This window comes from Narcine bancroftii, chromosome 8, assembly GCF_036971445.1.
Source record: "Narcine bancroftii isolate sNarBan1 chromosome 8, sNarBan1.hap1, whole genome shotgun sequence".
Classification (NCBI taxonomy): Eukaryota; Metazoa; Chordata; class Chondrichthyes; order Torpediniformes; family Narcinidae; genus Narcine; species Narcine bancroftii.
The window spans coordinates 106,841,684-106,863,417 of record NC_091476.1 but is presented as its reverse complement, the minus strand read 5'-3'; the positions used below and the strand labels follow the sequence as shown (position 1 = coordinate 106,863,417).

Below are 21,734 nucleotides of genomic sequence, written 5' to 3'. Positions count from 1 at the left end.
AACTCAGCGCAACATTTCTGGTAACATTTTACATCTATTTTACATGGTTACATCTAACCATGACCTAAAAATTCTCCAACATACTAATTCCACTGCCCTGTGGGGAAGAGAATATCAAAGATATGGCCCACAGGAAAAATAAAAAGTTGCCTAATTTCTGTCATAAATGGGCAGTGTCCTATTTTTAGCAATTCTTCCACAAAAGAAAACATCTTCACATCTGGTCCAAGCAAAGACCCAGAGGATTTTGTCTCTGACACCCCTCACTCTTCTGAATTCCAGTGGATAAAAAAAAACTAGTCCAACCTTATTTCATCAGATAAGTTAAGCATCCCAGATATTAACCAGTGCCTTTCCCTAGACAGATTCCAATACACTTGCACCCTTTCTTGAATAAGGAGACCAATACTGTATTTAGTAATCCAGATGTAATCTCAACAATGCTTCTATAACTAAAGTATAATTGATCTACTTTTGTAGCAAGATCTTTTGCAATAAACAATAAATCAGTTAGCTTCCCTGATTGCCTTTGTGAATCATTCACTAAATATTCTTCTGTCTCTCAGAGTTCTACATCCTCATCATTGAGAAAATACATTCCCTTTTTAATTTTCCTGCTAAAATAAAAATCTTCCCTTATTTGCCAATTTTTTGTCTCTCACTTAGCCTAGCCATGTTGTTTTATTTCTTCCTCACAACTTACTCACCATTGGTCTTATTTTTGTGCCATCAACAAATTTAGCAAATAAGGCTTTGATGCCTTCATCCAAGTCATTTACATGCATTAGGCTCGCTTGCCCCATCACTTGTGACATCTTGCCAATTAGAAAAAAATCATTTATGCTTACCCTCAGTTTCCTGTTACCCAGACCATCGTCTACCCTGGAATACACATTACCTTCAGCAACATATTATTTTCCTTTGACTGTGCCTAATAACCTTGAAATTTTCCACATGCTGTGCTCTAACATAGTTCATGATAACTTTTAATGTTTTCCTTTGAGAGTTTAATTGGCCTGCAAATTCACACTTCCTCCCTTTTTTTTGAATGACATTACATTAGCTATTTACTAATCTAATGGAACATTCCAAATCAAAGGGATCTTAGAAAACTAAAACTAGTGCCTCAGTTATTTCACTAGCCACTTCTCTCAAGTCATTAGATAAATTCGACCAGGTCTCAGAGATATGGCAGCTCACAGTTCCAACAGTTTGGTGGCTACCACTTCCATGCTTCCAAATAGCAACCTCCAGCTGTTTCAGGACACCTGTATTCTCTGTGTCAAGTAATGATCCAAAATACCTGTTTATTTAATTTGTCATCACCTTATTTTCCATTATTGATCACCCCATCCTTTGTACAGGATCAAGGCTTACTTTGTTTCTTTGTTAAGTCATTATAGAAACTCCTTGAGAATGCACACAGGGCTGGCCTTGAGGACAAAAGGAGATGGAGGAAGAACCTTGACGCAGCAGCACCAAACTCAGAACAGAATTTTTCTTGCATCCCTGGGCATGTTTTGGCCTTGTCAGCCACCAGAAAGTCTGCCACGGACATGGACAGCCCCCTTCTTAAATATTTTTTCGCCAAGCCATGAGTGAGAGAAACTTTAAAAACTTTATCTCATACTTGAATTTTTACTGCTTTATCTTTTAGTCATTTTTGCTGTTTTAATATTATGTACAGTCTGACCTGTCACATACCTTCTGTTCTTTAGTTTCGTAATTATCTGAGAAAACCCTGGAGATTTTAATCAATCCCTCTTTGTTAAAGTGGACCGTCAAAACAGTACTAAATAGGCACTTTCAGGGGGCCAAAATCCCCGATTGTAAAGCCACATATTATGCCAATATGTGGCTGTCAGGAGGCCACTTAAAAACGCAGGAGGCGCCTGCAAGGCGAACTTTGTAACCCTCCTCCGGGAGGGATAATTGCCGGAGCACTTAAGTCCCTCAGGCACATGAATGCAGCCGCCTGAAAGCGGCTGCTAAGGGGATGACGGTCAGGTGGCGAGCGCCTGAAGGCTCCCCTCCCAGCTGCCCCTGCCCCCCTGTGCGGGATGTCAGGGCAGGGGCAGCCGGCGTGGGCTGTCAGCACGGGGACGTCCCCACACTGATACCGCTGCCCCACTCCCTCCCAACAGCCCAATACGAGTCCCCACACTGTCCCAGCTCTGAGAGCTAGCCATCCCAAACCTGACAGCCTGAAGGGACAGGAGCCGGAGTGCGCTCAGAGGGGCACCCGGTGCAGCGGCACTTCAGGTGGCCAGTGCTGCGCTTCGAGCGCTGAACGGCAATTCAAAGGGCCGCTTCCGCTTCTGCAGGCGCATTCTTGGCGGAGAACGCACCTGAAGCAGCCTCCTAACGTAATTAGTTGCCTATTCGTTTTTCGGGATGTACTGAAATCCGTTCTTTAGAATTCGTGGTATGTCTCCCCAGCCGTTACAATGAGGTACTGTCCTGGAGGGACTCAGTGGGTCGGACAGCTTGCATGTGTAGAAATGGTCAGTCAGGACCCTTTATCAAGACCAAAGTTTGAAACATGGATTATATTCAGTTACCCACGGTGGGGTGGGGGAAAGAAGCCGTGGAGGGGTTAAGAGATCAGAGGTGATTTGGTACTGGACTGACGACGGTGGGGATCACTGAGGGGAAGACTGACTTCATCCCAACAGTTTGGAATTTGTTCACAAAAAGAACTATCTAACTTAGTTAATTAATTCGTCGTCTTAATTACCAAAACTACCGAAGCTTAACGTTAGTCTGTAACTCTGAGATACACATGCACAAAACTCCTCGTCTATTCTTTCGAAGTACAGAATAACTGCTGGGTAACAGTAATAGAGTGGCCAGACGTTGGTTTTGCTTTGCACATTCTGCATTGATCCATTTCTCGGAGCATCAAGAGCGGAAACAGTACAGTAAACTAATGGGATCTAAATAATGTTCAGCAAAAAGTTTGAACCATGCCTTCCATGCTTTCCCATGAATTCCTGTCAGAAGTAACAACTGCTACTGTAAAAGTTACTTACCGTTGATTATGAAGCAAGTAGGTAGCCTCTCTCTTGTCTGTGTACAGACTAGCGTTCTTGCGAATGTTACTTGTTCTTTTACTAAAGCAACTCCTCTGCAGCCTCCCAAAAAATTAGCCAGTGTTCCATCTGCTGGACAGTTGTGGGATTGCATACCTTAAATTAAATTGCACACTGATAGACGAGTCCAAAAGTAATTCTGTGTGTTGCAGTTGCTGTGGAAAGTTGACTTTTCTTATTCCATGCATGGGGGTTTAATCGATAGTGTTCTCAGAAATTGAAGACAGGGCCAAAGACTGTCTTATTTAGAGTGAGAATTTAGATTAATTGCCTTCCTCAGTAACCACAAGGCAGAAGGGACAGAATGCAGCTCCTTGCCAGGAGTGGACCAGGTGAGTTAAACAGGAAAGTCGGTAGGCGCTGTGATTGTCGTGCAAAAGGCAAAAATGCTGGAGAAACTCAGCCGGTCACGCAGCTTCCCTAGGAAGCAAAGAGTAACCTGCTGAGTTCCTCCACACTTTTATGTATTTTCCAAATGTTAATATTAAGTGGGATGAGGGTTCCACTGCTATGTAATCCATTTCTCTGTGTGACAGTGTTAAATGTTACTCTGAAGTGAAACTCAAAAGTTTACAGATGCTGAAACTTTAGTAAAAACACAGAAATGCTGGAGGAGCTCAGCCGACCTTGCAGCATCCATAGAAGCTAAAGATATATTACTAACGTTTCAGTCCTGAGCCCTTCTTCAAGGTATAAACAAAAAGCAGGTGGGCATCTTAATTAAAGGCTAGATGGGGGAGGAGGAGTATTCCAGACCAACAGTCAAAAGGTGATTTTGGCTATGTAAAAGGAGACAGAGGGAAAAGGGAAGACAGAGACAGGATGGGAAGAAGGGGGGGGGGTTCTTAGTGGAATCAGAAGTTGATGTTAATGCCATCCGGTTGGAGATTGCCCAGGTGGAAGATGAGGTGTTGGTCCTCCATTTTGCGGTGATCTCAGTCTGGCAGTGCATGAGACCATGGAGAGACATGTCAGCAGAGGATGGGTTGAGGAATCGAAATGGGTGGCCAGAGGCTACTGCACATTATTCCTGAAGACAGTGCCATATATTCTGTCAGAGATGCTATATTCCAAACCAGGTGAGTTGTCAAATCAAGATCAGCTTCATCCTTTCAGTATGTAAATGATTCTTTACAAATAGTTGCTCCAGGAGAACTTGATTCATTGTAGAATGCAGTTCAACATCTCTGAGATGGAGAAAGTTCTTTAGATTTGCAATATTTAAGAGTCCATTGTTTGCAAGTTTTAAAAAATTGATTGGAAAATCAGAAGTCAGTGTTAAAATGGTCTCCAAATGAGTGGAATTGAAGCAAACCCTTGGAACATTGTGGGCATACCCACCCCAAGGACTATTATGGTTCAAGAAGGGAGCTCATCACTATCACCTACTCAAGGGCAATTAGGGACAGGCAATTGCATGTAAAAGTCAAATTTTGTAGACCATTTTATAATGTTAAATTTATTAAGTTGACAATTACTTTGATACTTTTTTTTGAGGGTCTAAAAAACAGTAGTATTCAAAAATCCATAACAGTAGCAAAAGTCAAAATGATCTCTAAACAAATAAAGAACAAAATCACAATGAATTACAGTAATAATGCACAGCATGCACATCAAAACACACGTCCTTCCACGGAGGAAGTCAGGAACGTGGTAAATATCTGCATTGTCATAGGTATCAGGAGCTCCAACAGGCAGGTGGCCGGGGCTGAGGTGCAAGTCCACATTCAAGGCACTGTGAGCTCTGATGGGCGGGCAGCGGGGGCCAAGGCACAAGTCTGCATTCAAGGTGTTGGGAGCTCTGATGGGTGGTTGGCTGGGACCGAGGCATGAATTCATGGCTGAGGCTTGAACCCACGACAGAGGCACTGGGAGCTCCGATAGGCAGGCTGCGGGGGCCGAGGTGAGAGACTAGGGTTGACTTTGACATGAGATATATGGAAAATTCCAGATTTTTTTAGCCAAAAATAGGTGGTTGATTTTTACATGAGATTGACTTTTACAGTATATCCAGTAATTGCTGGCTCCTTGAAATAATTTTTTTTTTAAACTGCCACTCATTCCATGTAAAAGCAGAGGAGAAGGAGGAACTGAAATGCACGTGACACAGAAAGAAAAAGTTTGAAAACTACTGTTTTAATTGTACCCAATTGACTCGTTATGTGCAAGGTTTCATAGCTCCAAAGGAAATGGACCAATGACTATTTTTCTCAAGCAAAATATTTCAGTAACAATTGGGTCTAGAGCAATGATTCTCAAACTTCTCTTCCCACTCACAGACCACCTTAAGCAATCCCTTACTAATCCCTTACTAACCACTGGCCTACGGGTTCCTCAGCTGCAGAGCCCCTCACTGGTCCTCCACACTGGTCCTATCCCGGGGACTCAGCTGAGGGTAATAGCAAGGCTGTCTGAGGATGAAGACTTCTTCGGCCTGTCAGAAAGAGTTCCAGGATTATGGCAGATTCCTCCTTCTTGCAATCTCAGCCTTGGATCCATCATTGCCTATAGGCAGGCAATGGCCAGCTCCACATCAGCTAACCCGAGCTATGAAATCATAGGTCCCAGTAGCCATTGCTGTGCAGGAACACATAGGTGGTGGGTTGTTGGTGAATCAAGCTGCGGGTTGCTGCAGGCTGCTGGAGACTGCGGTCAATGTGTTCACACCAGACTGCGGACTGCTGGAAACTGGCATGAAATTGGCTGAGGGGTACCAAGTATCGGAACTGGGATCCAATAGGGTGCTGAAGGGTTCCTACACAGCAGCCATTGCTGTGCAGGAAAAGACCTGCCACCATAGACATTGCTGCCATGGGAACCCAAGTGGCAAATATCTAGGCCCTGCTAGTGCCAACTGCATCATGAAGCTGCCAATCAGGAGCAGACTCCTCCCATCTCAAGCATGGCCTTGAGACTGAGCTAATGCAAATGAGCTATATGGCCAATTAATTGTGTTTCTGTGGAAAGGAGCGAGGGATACATGGAGAATGTGAAGTGGTGGGCCTGAGTTCTTCCAGTTGTGGGAGCTTATGTATCGAACTTTTCTTTTTCTATTTCTACACGTCCTCCCTCTGTGCCAACTCAAGGGGGCTCCGCATTCCGCCATTCCACATCAAAGTGATTAACATTAGTTCTCTTCATCATATGAAATAAAAGCTGAGGATGCTGGAAAAAGTCAAGTAATGGAATCTGAGAAAAGGGAAAAAGAGTTAACATTTTAGGTCAATTACTCTTCATCAGGACAGATCCTCCATAATCTGATAATCTCAGCATTTCTTTTCTTCAGCTCCTCTGTCCTGAGCATGTCTTACTCCAGAGTTGGTGTAATCCCTCTTAATAATGAGCTCATTTACACTGAGCACAAATATTGGACCCAGAGGTTACAGTCACCACTCTTGGAAACATCCACTTCATTGACTATCTGAACAATTAACAAATACTTCTTCTGACTCCTTGTCTTCAATGTCCAAACAGGAGCAGTGAAGGAAAACAAAGTAACACCAAGTTACACAGTTTCCCGGGTGAATCAGCTGGTAGATACAGCCTCAAATGACTCAGAAAGATCTGATATGGAATCCCAAGTTTATGCCGAGTCACCAATCTCAATAGCTTCAAGAAGAGGTAGGATCAGCTTCAATTGCTTTTGGAATACATCGACATGGAAAGGAAGATGTTTATTTAGCCCCTTGTGCTAATTCAATGACTTCATGGTTGATCTGTGCCTTAACCGTTGCCCCTTAACCCTTACTAACATTGGCTGTCTGAAGAAGTGTGCATGAAAACCAAGCCCTCAACCCTAGTACAAAGATATACAGTATTTTAATGATTGCCTATAGTAGTGTGACTGACTTTATTTTTAATATTTTATTTTGGGAATTTTCAATCAACATGTAGACAAAACAATCAAAAAGAAAAACATTAATATCAATAATATTAACAAAATAGTACAAATCTTGATTTGGTTTAAAGCATTAAAGAAAGTGAGAAAAAAAAGAGTCAACATGTGATTCAATTATTATAAAGAAAGAAAAATGACAATAATACTACAAAATGCAAATTCAATGTCCATGTTGAACCAAAGGGACAAAAAGATAATAGAAAGATAAAAGAGAGAAAGAAGAACAAAATGAGGGGAACCCTCCCATCCCCCGAGAAACAAGAAGAAAAAGTAAGAAAAGAGAAAGAATAAGAAAAAGAAAAGATTGGCTTCACCGAGGATAAACCCCACTCCCATCAAGGGATAAATAACCTGACTTATCTAGGGTCCTCAGTGCTGCGAGCACCAGGGGAAAGAGTCAGGAGGGGGGAATCATTAAAGATTTACCCCAATGAATTCCATATTCTTGAAAATGCATCATACCTGTTTCTGAGGTTATAGGTGATCTGCTCCAGGGAGTAGTGTGACTGACATGTTATTTATTAATCTTTATGATAAAATATTATATATTTTTTTAGAGATTTAATGTGGGGGGGGGAGGTGGTTTGGAAACAGGGAAACACAAAAACACACAGAGAACGTTACATAATTTTAAAGCAGACACCAAGGCTCCATCAAGTGGGAGATGAAGAAACTTATCATTGTTCAGTTGAAAGCTCTAAACAGCCATAAAAGACTTATGATTGTTCTCTATTAAAATCCTTAGACAATGAATGTTTGCCAAGAAGGCACCTGTTTAAACCAACAGCCATTTGCTTCATGATCTGTGGAGACAAGCCAGAGACCACTGCCATGAATTGTGTCTTTTAGAAAAAGAGCCAGTAATGATCAAAACAAGCCATGAGATTAAAGGCATTTGGAAAAACTGCATTTTAAGTATTCAACCAGATTCATCTGCAGTCAGAAATGCAGTGATATTCTGTGAAAAACTAACTGCTACTGTATTCTCCTTGTCAAGGGAGGAATACAGAATCAAAGTGGCTTTGGACAAAATGGCCATTTTGACTGTCTTTGTTAAGAGAAAACAGTGCTACTGGGGCCATTTGTATTGATCATTTTGTCTAAAACCCTTGCCTGGATTTGTGAAATCCTCGTGGAAATCACAAGTTCCGTAACCATCATGGAAGAGAGGGGAATTGTGAAAAAAATCATTTGTATGAAGAAATATTTATCTGAAAGGAACTCTACAAGCGTTTGTGAGCTTTGAGGAGTTTGATGTCTTCATTGTCTCAACTAAATAATTACTTTTTAAAAATTGTTTATTTTTCACACTATAAACCATATTGACCAAGATACATACAGACATTTTTCTTCTTAAATATATACAGGTCGTTTTCTCCCCCTTTTTCCCCCCTCCCTTCCCTCCCTCCCTCACCCCCTTCCCCATTTATTTGAAGTTCAATCTATAAGATACATTAAACCCATTAAACAATGTTGTCACTTAATAAAATAAACAAGAAATTTTACTGAGTCAGTTCTTTTCGTTGTCTTCTCCTTCTGTCATTTTAGGTGGTGGAAGTCCATGGTAGGATTTCTCTATTGTATTTCATGTATGGCTCCCATATTTGTTCGAATATTGTAATGTTATTTCTTAAATTATATGTTATTTTTTCTAATGGAATACATTTATTAATTTCTATATACCATTGTTGTATTCTCAAGTTGTCTTCTAATTTCCAGGTTGACATAATACATTTTTTTGCTACAGCTAGGGCTATCATAACAAATCTTTTTTGTGCACCATCCAAATCGAGTCCAAATTCTTTGTTTCTTATATTACTTAGGAGGAAGATCTCTGGGTTTTTTGGTATATTGCTTTTTGTGATTTTATTTAATATCTGGCTTAGATCTTCCCAAAATTTTTCCACTTTCTCACATGTCCAAATTGCATGAATTGTTGTTCCCGTTTCCTTTTTACAGCGAAAACATCTGTCTGATACGGTTGGGTCCCATTTATTTAACTTTTGAGGTGTGATGTATAGCCTGTGTATCCAGTTATATTGTATCATGCGTAACCTCGTGTTTATTGTATTTCTCATAGTTCTGGAGCATAGCTTCTCCCATGTTTCATTCTTTATCTTTATGTTTAGATCTTGTCCCCATTTTTGTTTAGGTTTACCGTTTGTTTCCTCATTCTCCTTTTCTTGCAGTTTGATGTACATGTTTGTTACAAATTTTTAAATTATCATTGAGTCTGTAATCAGATATTCAAAATTGCTTCCTTCTGGTAACCTCAGACTGTTTCCCAATTTGTCCTTCAAGTAGGTTTTCAGTTGGTAGTATGCAAACATTGTATCGTGAGTTATATTATATTTATCCTTCATTTGTTCAAAGGATAATAATTTATTTCCCTAAAAACAATTTTCTATTCTTTTGATCCCTTTTCTCTCCCATTCTCTAAAGGAAAGGTTATCTATTGTGAAAGGGATTAGTTGATTTTGTGTCAATATTAGTTTTGGTAGTTGGTAATTTGTTTTATTCCTTTCTACATGAATCTTCTTCCAAATGTTGAGCAGATGATGCAATACCAGTGAATTCCTACGTTGCACCAATTTTTCATCCCATTTATATAGTATATGTTCAGGTATCTTCTCCTCTATTTTATCTAGTTCTAATCTGGTCCAATCTGGTTTTTCCCTTGTTTGATAAAAATCTGATAGGTATCTTAATTGTGCGGCTCTATAATAATTCTTAAAGTTTGGTAGTTGTAAGCCTCCTTGTTTGTACCATTCTGTTAATTTATCTAGTGCTATCCTCGGTTTCGCCCCTTTCCATAAGAATTTCCTTATTATTTTCTTTAACTCCTTGAAGAATTTCTCTGTTAGGTGTATTGGTAATGACTGGGAAAATGTTCATTTTAATACAGTTTATCCTTCCTATCAGTGTTAGTGGTAAGTCTTTCCAATGCTCTAAGTCGTCTTGTAATTTTTTCATTAATGGTTGGTAATTTAGTTTATATAGATGGCTGAGATTTTTATTTAGTTGTATACCTAGGTATCGCATTGCTTGTGTTGGCCATCTAAATGGCGAATCTTTCTTAAACTTTGTGAAATCCGCATTATTCATTGGCATTGCTTCACTTTTATTTGCATTGATCTTGTATCCCGATACTTCTCCATATTCCTTCAATTTCCTATGTAATTCTTTTATTGATATTTCTGGTTCTGTTAAGTATATTACAACGTCATCTGCAAATAGACTGATTTTATATTCCTTCTCTTTTATTTTTATCCCTCTTATTTTATTTTCTGTTCTTATCAGTTCTGCTCGTGGTTCTATAGCTAACGCAAACAGTGAGGGTGATAGTGGACATCCCTGCCTTGTTGATCTGCTTAAGTTAAATTGATTTGATATATATCCATTTACTGTCACTTTCGCCAATGGCCCCTTATATAATGCTTTAATCCAATTAATATATTTCTCTGGTAGGGTGAATTTTTGTAGTACTTTGAATAAATAATTCTATTCTACTCTGTCAAAGGCCTTCTCTGCGTCTAAAGCAACCGCTACTGTTGGAGTTTTATTTCCTTCTACTGCATGAATTAAGTTAATAAATTTACAGATATTGTCTGTTGTTCGTCTTTTTTTAATAAATCCAGTTTGGTCTAGATTTACTATTTTTGGTATATAGTCGGCCAATCTGTTTGCTAATAGTTTAGCTATTATCTTATAATCTGTGTTAAGTAGATATATTGATCTATATGATGCTGGTGCAATTGGATCTTTCCCTGTCTTTGGTATTACTGTAATTATTGCTGTTTTGTATGAATCTGGTATGTTTTGTGTTTTATCAATCTGGTTGATTACTTCCAGGAGGGGAGGAATTAATAAGTCTTTAAATGTTTTATAGAATTCTATTGGGAATCCATCCTCTCCTGGTGTTTTATTGTTCGGTAGTTTTTTTAATTCTCCTGTAATTCTTCTATTTCAAATGGTTTTATTAATTTATTTTGCTCCTCTGTTTGTAATTTTGGTAGTTCAATTTTAGTTAGAAATTCATCTATTTTGTCTTCTTTCCCTTCTTATTCAGTTTGATATAGTTGCTCATAGAATTCCCTGAAGTTTTCATTGATCTCCGTTGGATTATATGTAATTTGTTTGTCCTTTTTCCTTAATGCCAATACCATTCTTTTAGTTTGTTCTGTCTTAAGCTGCCATGCTAGAATTTTGTGTGTTTTTTCTCCTAGCTCATAATATTTCTGTTTTGTCTTCATTATGTTCTTCTCCACCTTAAATGTTTGTAGTGTTTCATACTTTATTTTTTTAATCTGCCAATTCTCTTCTTTTAGTTGTGTCATCCTTCATTGCTAATTCTTTTTCTATATTTGTTATTTCCCTTTCCAACTGTTCTGTTTCCCGATTGTAGTCCTTCTTCATCTTGGTTACATAACTTATTATTTGCCCTCTGATGAATGCTTTCATTGCATCCCATAGTATAAACTTATCTTTCACTGATTCTGTATTTATTTCAAAGTACATTTTAATTTGTCATTCAATTAATTCTCTAAAATCCTGTCTTTTAAGTAGCATGGAGTTTAATCTCCATCTATACATTCTTGGTGGGATGTCCTCTAGCTCTATTGCCAATAACAGGGGTGAGTGGTCCGATAATAGTCTAGCTTTATATTCCGTTTTCCTAACTCTCCCTTGAATGTGGGCTGATAACAGGAATAGGTCTATCCTTGAGTATGTTTTATGTCTACCCGAATAATATGAATATTCCTTTTCCTTTGGGTGTTGTTTCCTCTGTATATCCAAAAGTTGCATTTCTTGCATCAATTTAATTATAAATTTGGTTACTTTGTTCTTTCTGTTAGTTTTTTTTTCAGTTTTATCCATGTTTGAGTCCAAATTAAGGTTAAAATCCCCTCCTATTAGTATGTTCCCTTGCGTATCTGCTATCTTCAAAAAGATATTTTGCGTAAATTTTTGATCTTCTTCATTAGGTGAATATACATTGAGTAAATTCCAAAATTCTGAATATATCTGACATTTTATAATTACATATCTCCCTTCTCGATCTATTATTTCCTCTTCTATTTTGATTGGTACATTTTTATTGATTAATATAGCTACTCCTCTGGCTTTTGAATTATATGATGCTGCTGTTACATGTCCTATCCAATCTCTCTTTAATTTCTTGTGTTCCACTTCAGTTACATGTGTTTCTTGTATGAATGCTATATCAATTTTTTTCTTTTTTCAGTAAATTTAACAGTTTCTTCCTTTTGATTTGGTTATGTATTCTGTTAATATTTAAAGTCATATAGTTCAACATAGCCATTTCATACTTTGTTTATCTTTCCTTTCCGTTTCCTCATCACCACCTTCCCTTCTTATCCATTTCTGCTTTCTTTTTTTGAACACATTATAAGACAACATTTCTAAAACATACAATATTTCCACTATTCTCATATCTAAAATTCCTTTAACCCCAATAGTCCCTCCCCTTTCTGAGTTGCCCTTTGTCCCTTGTCGGGCAACCACATCTCCCCTCACCATTTGGATTTGCGAATCCGCTCGCAAGCGACAACTGATTTCGCAGTGACTGTTATTCTTCCCCACCCAGCCCCCCCAGAAAAGATTTTAATCTTCATATATAACAAAGGTTACTCTCTTAATTCCCTCCTTACTTCCTTTCTTTCCCTTCTTAGTTCTTACCTATACTCTATTTTTATATATATACATACATACGCACATAGTTTGTTGTCATTTTTGTTCTTGTTACATCTCTTAATCTCTCTGTCTGTTTTGTAGTTGTTCTGCAAATTTTCGTGCTTCTTCTGGATCTGAGAATAGTTTGCTTTGCTGCCCCGGAATAACTATTTTAAGTACCGCTGGGTATTTCAACATAAATTTATAACCTTTTTTCCATAGGGTTGTTTTTGCTGCTTTGAACTCCTTCCTCTTCTTCAGGAGTTCAAAACTTATATCTGGATAGAAAAAAAATTTTTGACCCTTGTATTCCAGTGGTTTTTTGTCTTCTCTTATTTTTTTTCATTGCCTTCTCCAATATATTTTCTCTTGTTGTATATCTTAGGAATTTTACTAGAATGGATCTTGGTTTTTGTTGTGGTTGTGGTTTAGGGGCTAATGTTCTGTGTGCCCTTTCTATTTCCATTTCTTCCTGTAATTCTGTTCTTCCTAGGACCCTGGGGATCCATTCTTTTATAAATTCTTTCATATTTTTGCCCTCTTCATCTTCCTTAAGGCCCACTATCTTTATATTGTTTCTTCCATTATAATTTTCCATTATATCTATCTTCTGAGCTAACAGCTCCTGTGTTTCTTTAACTTTTTTATCAGATTCTTATAATTTCTTTTTTAAGTCATCTACTTCCATTTCTATGGCTGTTTCTCGTTCTTCCACCTTGTCTACTCTTTTTCCTATATCTGTCATGATCATCTCTAATCTATTCACTTTTTCTTCTGTACATTTTATTCTTCTTTTTATTTCACTGAATTCTTGTGGCTGCCATTCTTTTACTGTTTCGATATATTCTTTAAAAAAAATATATCCATGTACTTGCCCTTCCCTTCATCTTCCATTTCTCTGCGTTCTTCCTCCTCTTCTTCTGAGCCCACTCCAGGATCTGTGTCCTTGTCTTGGGTAAACTTGTACCTCTCACTTTGTTAGTTTTAGATTGGTCACAGTGTTTGAACTACCGAAAGAAAATAGACACACACACCGAGAGCAGTTCAGATTGTACAAATGTTTATTACAAATTCAAAAGCTGATTTCACACTACAATATGCAAGCCCTTCCCAACTATACTTATCAATGCTTGGACTGGTCCCATCTGCCGAAGCGAGGCAAAGACTGCACACTTGTAGTAGGTTGTCAGCTTCTCCACCTCCCCTGACCGGGTCGTTGGCTGGACTTCAGAAGTTCTTCTTCTTCTTGCTGAGAGATGTTGCCACCTCTCGGAGAGTCTCCTAACTTTAGCAGCGGGACCATGACTTATATTACTCAAAAACTGCTAACCCAAGCACCTATTCCCAGCACAGCAAGAAAGATAAGCAAGCAAGCTAGCATGCTAGGCTTCTAACGAATAACATAATTTTCAGCTTATCACTTTGAATACAATGGTTTATTTTGCATCAAGGCTAGGCCTCTGACAGTCTGTGACCAAAACAAGCAGGAAGATTAAATGTTCTTGGTACACAGATGTCCTTTCGTCAGATAACTGCAGCTCTGGCCCCTTGGTGGAATTTTGCTTATGTCTGCTGATTCTAAAACACAAGCAGGTTCTCAGCCTTGCAGAACCCAAAGCTGCAAGTTTTTAAAAAAAGGTTCTCAGCTCTACAGAACCAAGAGCTGGGAATTAAGAAAAAAATAGGTTAAAAAATAGGTGTTTAAAAAAATAGATTAGAATCTTCCATTACATTCCACCCCTTGGTCACAGGCTGTCAGACACGAGACTTGACAAGCATAAGAGTACAAAAAGAGCGTAAAAGAGAAATTAAAACTACAATAATCACAAAAAACAAGCAATAATGCGAGCAACCAACGGAGAATATTGTGGCCCAACCCCCCAAATGTACCAGCTAACTATGAAAAAAGATTCCAACCAAGGCTCACATTATCCTTGTTGGCCACAATACCCAGACTCTGGAGCTCACAAACAGATTTTGAAATATGCTGAACAATAACAATAGTTCAAGCTGCACTTGAGGCGGGTGACCGAGGACTTCCTTGATGTAATGCCTCGGACCGTGTCTCCCACGGGCAACTCTCTCGGAACGTCCTCGTCATTACAAATCCGATTGTTGGCACCAAAGCAGCTGTTAAGCCAGATCACCAGGAGCATAAAACGGAGAACCTGGAACAAAGAAGCCTGACACATGTCACTCACGATACCGTAAGCATTCAGTGTTTAAACAGACTAAATCATCCTGTCCCTCAATAGCTACCCATCGAGTGTTACCCTGGGCAGGTGTCACTATTTCTCCTTTAATAGGAGGGCCACTACCTGGTGGTGCCACCCATACCTTTTGTCCGGCATTCTCTAGTTCAGGAGTGGGGGGCAATAACTGTTTTTCCTCTGGAATAGGCTGTAGTTCAGAGGCGTGAAGAAGTCGGTGGAAAGGTGTACCTCCTTTTAAAGGGCGATGATTTAAATTGTCGACTGCCTGCTGCAGCACATGACACCACCCCTTCAGGGTTCCCAGTGGTGTTAACAAACGAATTTGTTCCCTCAGTAAGCCATTCATTCATTCAACTAACCCAGCAGCCTGTGGGTAATAAGGAATATGGTGAACCCATAAGATACCGTTGTCATTTGCCCAATCACAGATTGCCTTCCCGGAGAAGTGCGAGCCATTATCAGATTGAATTTCTTCTGGAACATCATAACGAGAAATTAAATGATTTAGATCTTGGATAGTAGTAGCTTGGTCAGCCGTCTTGGTGGGAAAGGCAAAAACCAGGCCTGAAAAGGTGTCAACCATTACTAGGACGTAACGTTTACCCATACAGTCTGGCATGGGGCCTATGTAATCAATTTGCCAAACCGCAGCTGGGCGAGCACCCCGTTTTATTCGGCCAGGAGGAACGACACGGGACTTCACAAGTTGACATTCTGGGCATGTACGCACGACCATATGGACATCATCCTGATGGACGGGTAAAGCATGTGTTTGGGCCCACATAGCTGGTCCCTTCTCCCCCAAATGACCACTCTGTTCATGTGCCCATCGAGCCAGGGGGACGGTATCAGCACGGCTGATGGTAGCAAGCTGATCTGCAACTGCATTATGTTGTGCCATGTTAGTCGCCACATTAGTATGGGCATCAACGTGATACACAGTTATCTCACGGTGGTGGGAAACATCCCACAACAGCTGCCACAACTTTTTGCCCCACACTGGGCGGTCATGTATCATCCAGTCATTCTTTTGCCAATCAGGCATCCATACTACAAGTCCATTAGCCACAGCCCAGGAATCAGTAAACAGACGAAGAGGGTGATCATGGGGATCTAATGGTAAAGTGACTGCCTTCAACTCAGCATACTGACTGGAGCCACCATCCCCCTCCTCTGATAAGTGAGTTCCTGACTTGGGATGGTAAGCCACTGCCTTCCACTTTTGCTTTCCTTGCACCCACCGGCTGCTACCATCAGTAAACCAGGCATCCTCTTGTTCTGCTGGAGTGAGCAAATCATAGGGTTTACCCCACTGAACTGGTGAAGGGGTAAAGGAGGGGGCAAGGCAGGTTCAACGACCTCATGACGAGACGGAAGATCAGCCACCTGTTCGTGTATGCGGCCCACCCCTTCAGACCCTTTGGTTGCACGACTCTGAATATACCACTTCCATTTAACAATAGAAGACTGCTGCGCCCGCCCGATCTTTAGATTAGCATCATTAGCCAGAACCCAATTCATTATTGGAAGTGCAGGTCTCAATTGAACATCTGCATCACCTGTCATTCTTTCAGTCTCCAGCAGGGCCCAGTAACAGGCTAGTAACTGTTGCTCAAAAGCAGAATAACGAGTGGCAGCCTCAGGCATGGTACGTGACCAGAATCCCAGCGGGACTCGGTGACCCTCTTGTTTCTGCCAGAGGCTCCAGCAGACCACATCATCAGTAACGGAGACCTGTAGTTCGTAGGGGGTATCTGGAATGCGGAGAGCAATGGGCAGGGCCTGAAGAATAGCCTGCTTGGCTGACTGGAATGCCCTTTCCTGACCGTCACCCCATACAAAGTCTGTTTTCTTTCGGGTAACCTTATACAGAGGACGTAAAAGCAATGCCAAGTGTGGAATATGGCGTCACCAGTATCCCAATAACCCCAGGAAACGCTGGGTCTCTTGTTTGTTAGTAGGAGTGGCCAAGTCTGCAATTTTATTGCGAACTTTATCGGGAACCACTTGTTCTCCAGCATGCCACTGAATTCCAAGGAAAATAACTGTCTGGGACGGGCCCTGTACCTTGGCGGGGTTAATGGCCCACCCTCTTTGCATCAGGGTATCTTGGACACTCTCCAAACCTTGGATCATTAGATCATCAATATAATGGTGAATTGAGAGGGAAGGCGATACTGGCACCGTCTCCAGGTCACGGGCAATTAGGCTGTGGCAAATAGTGGGAGAGTGTACATAAGCCTAAGGGAGGTGAGTGAAGGTATACTGACGCCCCTTCCAGGTAAAGGCGAACTGATCCTGTGAGTCCTCAGCTATAAGGATACTGAAGAAGGCGTTAGCAAGATCAATGACAGCATACCATGTTCCTGAGTTCCCAGTAGCAATGTTTTCAATAAGGGTAACAATGTCCGGAACTGCAGAAGCAAGTGGTGGGGCATGTTTGTTCAAAAAGCGATAATCAACTGTCATTTTCCAGGAGCCGTCCGGCTTCTGGACCGGCCAAACAGGGCTATTAAAGGGCGACGTTGCAGGCCTCACTACCCCTTCTTCTTGCAAAGCATCAATGGTGGCTCCAGGGAGGTGATATTGTGGAATGCACACTGGTTTCATGGGGGGTGGCACCATCACAGGATCCCACTTAGCCTGACCCACTACTAGTTTTTTTGTAATAGTCCGAATTCCAAATGCAAATCCCCCTTGGCTAGTATTAAGGGCCGTACCGGCCAACATATTAATACCCAGGATACACTCGTCAGTAGCAGCCACAAGGGCATGTAACCAGATAGGGGAAGGGCTATCACCCACCGTGGCACGGACTTTTATTTCCTTTGCCAGGGTGTCTGCCCCTCCCAACCCCTCTATTCGAAAGGTCGGTCAAGTCCAGAGGTCGGGGTTACCCGGAATCACTGAGTGCTCCGCACCGGTATCGACCAAGGCCAAATATTGGCAGTCATTACCCCCACCCCAATGGATTGTTAACGGTATGTAGGGCCGAGGGTCCCCGTGTATCCGCTGTATCTCAATGGTGTAGACACGGGAGCCCTGCCCACACCTTCATGCTTTAGTAGGGTTCGAGGGCTTCCAGGCCCACATGCCACTATTATCCATTAGAGCCTTGTTAACCATTTGTTGTACCTCATCACGGGTAACTGGAGCAGGAAAAGCCTGCTTGATAGAAGCAGCAGGGGGAGCAGAGGGCACAACTGGACCAGGAGGACTCAGCAGCTGGGGATGATGTTCCCCTGCTTTTCTCTTATAAAGGGCATAAAGGACAGCAGTAGGTTTCCCATCAATATCACTTTTAGGTACGCCTAATTTTAACAAGGTTAGAAAAAGGTCCTTTCTTGTCGGTCCGTTATTAGCAGCAGACCCTCTCTTTTCATCCTGTTTGTCTGATTTAACCTGGGATATACGTGAGTGGATTTTACCTCCCAATTCTAATTCTCGAAGCCCAGATAAGGCATGCACCGCCTCAGACACAGGATGCCCAATTAGCGGACTAGTTACAGACAGAACCAGCCCCCGTATAGTAGGTTGGGCGGAACGAACCAATCTGGTATGCATTCCGGCCGTGAATATCTCTTCATCAGGGCTCCCCCCGTGTACCCACAGCCTCAAACGCCCTGCATACAAGGCAGAGGCCAAAGCCTGCTGACGAATTACTGCTATACCCTCCTCTGGGATTCTCCAATTGTTCTGCAAATGTAAATCCCAATCTGGTGATGGGTATACTCGTAGCAGGGCATCCCCTAGAGTGGCAAGTAAGTAATCCATCTCTCTCCCTCTACCCCGCAGCTCAGCAGTGACCCTGATATCAGTAGACAATGTTCCTAATCCCAATAATTCCTCAGGGGTTAAAAATACATTACCCCCTCCTTGTTCCCAGACAAGCAGGAGCCAGGCTGCCAGAGTTTCTCCTGCCTTTTGCCTAAATCGATCTCCAATGGCAGCCAGCTCTTTTACAGAGAAGTCACGGATCATTGACTGTTTCCGACCCCTGTTCCCACTTTGGCCCACAGGACCCTCCACCCAGTCTAGGGGAGGAGGTCGAGGCCATCCTGTAGAGGGGGTAGGCCATAGAGCATAAGCAGGGGTTTGGGTATTTTCCCCTGGGTCCACATGGGAGACCGGGGTACCTATCCCTTCAATCTCTACCCTTACATCATTCCCCTTCTGTCTGTTTGGGAAGTCTGCTGCCTTATGGGGCGGTCGTGAACAGCAGGTGGAGAGGGTAGTATGTTAGACACATGCTGAGGAGTATCTGCATTATTACCATTGTCATTCCAGATATTCCCATCCCAATCCTCAATTACATCAGGATCGTCGCCATTCATTATCATGGCACGAATACGATATGGATCGGGTTCCACTCCTTGCCTTTCCTTATCTGCACAGAGCTGCTGCCGGAGTTTAATATTACGGCAGACAGTTTGAACATGCTTATCTTCCAATTCTTTGGCTCTGTCCTGACTGGTGCGAACAATTTCACTCATCATGGAGCAGCGTTGTTGCATGGCTTCTAGCTCCTCCTCTAAATGCTTTCTCTTGCGCTGAGATTCTACTTCTCTTTGAACTGATTCTGCTTCATGCTGAACGGAGTGGCGTAAGGCTGTGGCCAGCAACCAAAAACCATCCGTCAGCGTCCCCTTTTTATCAGGAAATCTTTTTTCTCGAAGGAGAGTGGCAACCCGCTCTCCCAGAGATGCACTTGATGAATCTAACTTCTCATCCCAACTAATGGGTGGTCCCACAAAAGCCAGGGTATTGGCCAACATGCCAAACCCATCGTCTTTGGAAGTCCATCCTGGAATCAAGAACTGCTCAGGGCTCACCTCTTTCTTTCGGCGAAACATCTTGAGACCAACCCTGCTCGCTGCGCCAATTGTCTTGGGTAAACTTGTACCTCTCACTTTGCTCGTTTTAGATTGGTCACAGTGTTTGAACTACCGAAAGAAAATAGACACACACACCGAGACCAGTTCAGATTATACAAATGTTTATTACAAATTCAAAAGCTGATTTCACACTACAATATGCAAACCCTTCCCAACTATACTTATCAATGCTTGGACTGGTCCCAACTGCCGAAGCGAGTCAAAGACTGCACACTTGTAGTAGGTTGTCAGAACGCCGGTAGCAGCTTCTCCACCTCCCCTGACCGGGACGTTGGCTGGACTTCAGAAGTTCTTCTTCTTCTTGCTGAGAGATGTTGCCACCTCTCGGAAAGTCTCCTAACTTCAGCAGCGGGACCATGACTTATATTACCCAAAAACTGATAACCCAAGCACCTATTCCCAGCACAGCAAGAAAGATAAGCAAGCAAGCTAGCATGCTAGGCTTCTAACGAATAACATAATTTTCAGCTTATCACTTTGAATACAATGGTTTATTTTGCATCAAGGCTAGGCCTCTGACAGTCTGTGACCAAAACAAGCAGGAAGATTAAATGTTCTTGGTACACAGATGTCCTTTCGTCAGATAACTGCAGCTCTGGCCCCTTGGTGGAATTTTGCTTATCTCTGCTGATTCTAAAACACAAGCAGGTTCTCAGCCTTGCAGAACCCAAAGCTGCAAGTTTTTAAAAAAGGTTCTCAGCTCTACAGAACCAAGAGCTGGGAATTAAGAAAAAAATAGGTTAAAAATAGGTGTTAAAAAAATAGATTAGAATCTTCCATTACAGTCCTTTACCTCTGTCTCTTTTGGTTTTCTTGTTGGGTTGTTTATTTTATTTTGTTGGGTATTTTTGTTCTTCTTATTTTTATTAGAAGTGTCTTGGTGTTGGTCTTCTTCCTCTGGGTTGGTCATCTGTTGTTTCTTTGATTTCCTATTTTTATTCTCTTCCTTCTTGTTCTCGTTATTTTCTATGTTTTCCTGTTGAGAATCTTGGTGTTGTGTTGTACTTGTCTGTTTCAGCTGTGGAGATTTACTCCTCAGCTGGTCCCCCCTCCCGTCAGTGTTGTTTTTGTCTTGCGCATCCTCGCGCATGCGCGGTTGCGCACTTTTGTTTGGCTCCGTGAGCCATTTTTGTAGTCCCGAATTTGGGGCTTCCACTGACCTTAGGGAGCGGGCTTCTCTCTCCACGGCGGGCCTCCTCGTACCGGTAAGGCCTTCACCTTCCTCCTCCGACGTCCTTCCTTCTTCTTTTCTTCCCGTTGTTTTTGGTTTTTCTTTCTTCGCTGCCATTTTCTCCACCTTTCACTTTCACTTTGTTATGGTTTGTGCCTTTGTTTTTTCTCTATCTTTTTTTAACTTTTCTGGAGAGGGCTGGAGTTCCCCTACCGGCCACTACTCCATCACGTGACTCCTCCAACTGAATAATTACTTTTGAACAACAGTTTAACGACTGAGTTTCAACACAAAAGATGTCTAAGACTGAACTTTAAATTTGAAGCATTTCTTCAGAATTGTGCCTTAACTAATGGTTTAGGATCTGCCACACACACTCATTTGTGCATAGTGGGGTTAAGTAAGAAATGGTATATTATTAATAGTTATTATTAAAAATTATAATTTTGAAGATATAATTAACTTGGGGAATTTCTTTTACTGCTGGACTAGGTTGTAGCATCACTTAAACAGAGGGGAACCACTGAGCAGATATTATCGGTTGGCTGCAGTTCATTGACAGGAGGGGAAGAAATTGGAAAAAATGCAAATCCATCAGGCAGCAGTGAATCCTGCCCTTCTGTACACTTCAGAGACATGGGGCACTCACAGCAAGCACTCGAGAGGTACCATCTGTGTCATCACTAAAAAACCCTGAAATTTCACTGGTGTGATCAGCAAACGAATGTCAGTGTAATCTCTTAGGGCAACATCCAAACTTCAGTTGGTTCT

General features: G+C 41.5%; 1 protein-coding gene and 1 long non-coding RNA gene across 2 annotated transcripts in view; one reads left to right on the top strand and one right to left on the bottom strand.

Moving 5' to 3' along the window:
• LOC138741834 (uncharacterized) overlaps positions 1-8,402 on the top strand; it is a 37,308-nt gene extending 28,906 nt beyond the window's left edge. Inside the window, exons 2-3 of the long non-coding RNA XR_011343803.1 lie at positions 6,567-6,713; positions 7,736-8,402. This is a non-coding gene — a long non-coding RNA (uncharacterized lncRNA). The remainder of the gene's footprint in view (positions 1-6,566; positions 6,714-7,735) is intronic.
• A 5,325-nt stretch (positions 8,403-13,727) lies between these two features.
• On the bottom strand, positions 13,728-21,146 carry LOC138741832 (uncharacterized). The gene is made up of 2 exons (XM_069896089.1): positions 20,586-21,146; positions 13,728-14,852 (listed from the first exon to the last, which is right to left on the bottom strand). Exons 1-2 carry the CDS (start codon positions 21,078-21,080, stop codon positions 14,649-14,651), a joined length of 699 nt encoding a protein of 232 aa, XP_069752190.1. The 5' UTR covers positions 21,081-21,146; the 3' UTR covers positions 13,728-14,648.
• Between the last annotated feature and the right edge of the window lie 588 nt (positions 21,147-21,734).

Excerpts from the sequence above, each read along its gene's own strand:
- LOC138741832 (XM_069896089.1), bottom strand. The coding sequence starts at position 21,080 with ATGGCAGCGAAGAAAGAAAAACCAAAAACAACGGGAAGAAAAGAAGAA. Across the intron at positions 14,853-20,585 it reads GAAAACCAAAAGAGACAGAG|GTTCTCCGTTTTATGCTCCT; the intron begins GTAAAGGACTGT and ends TCTTTGTTCCAG.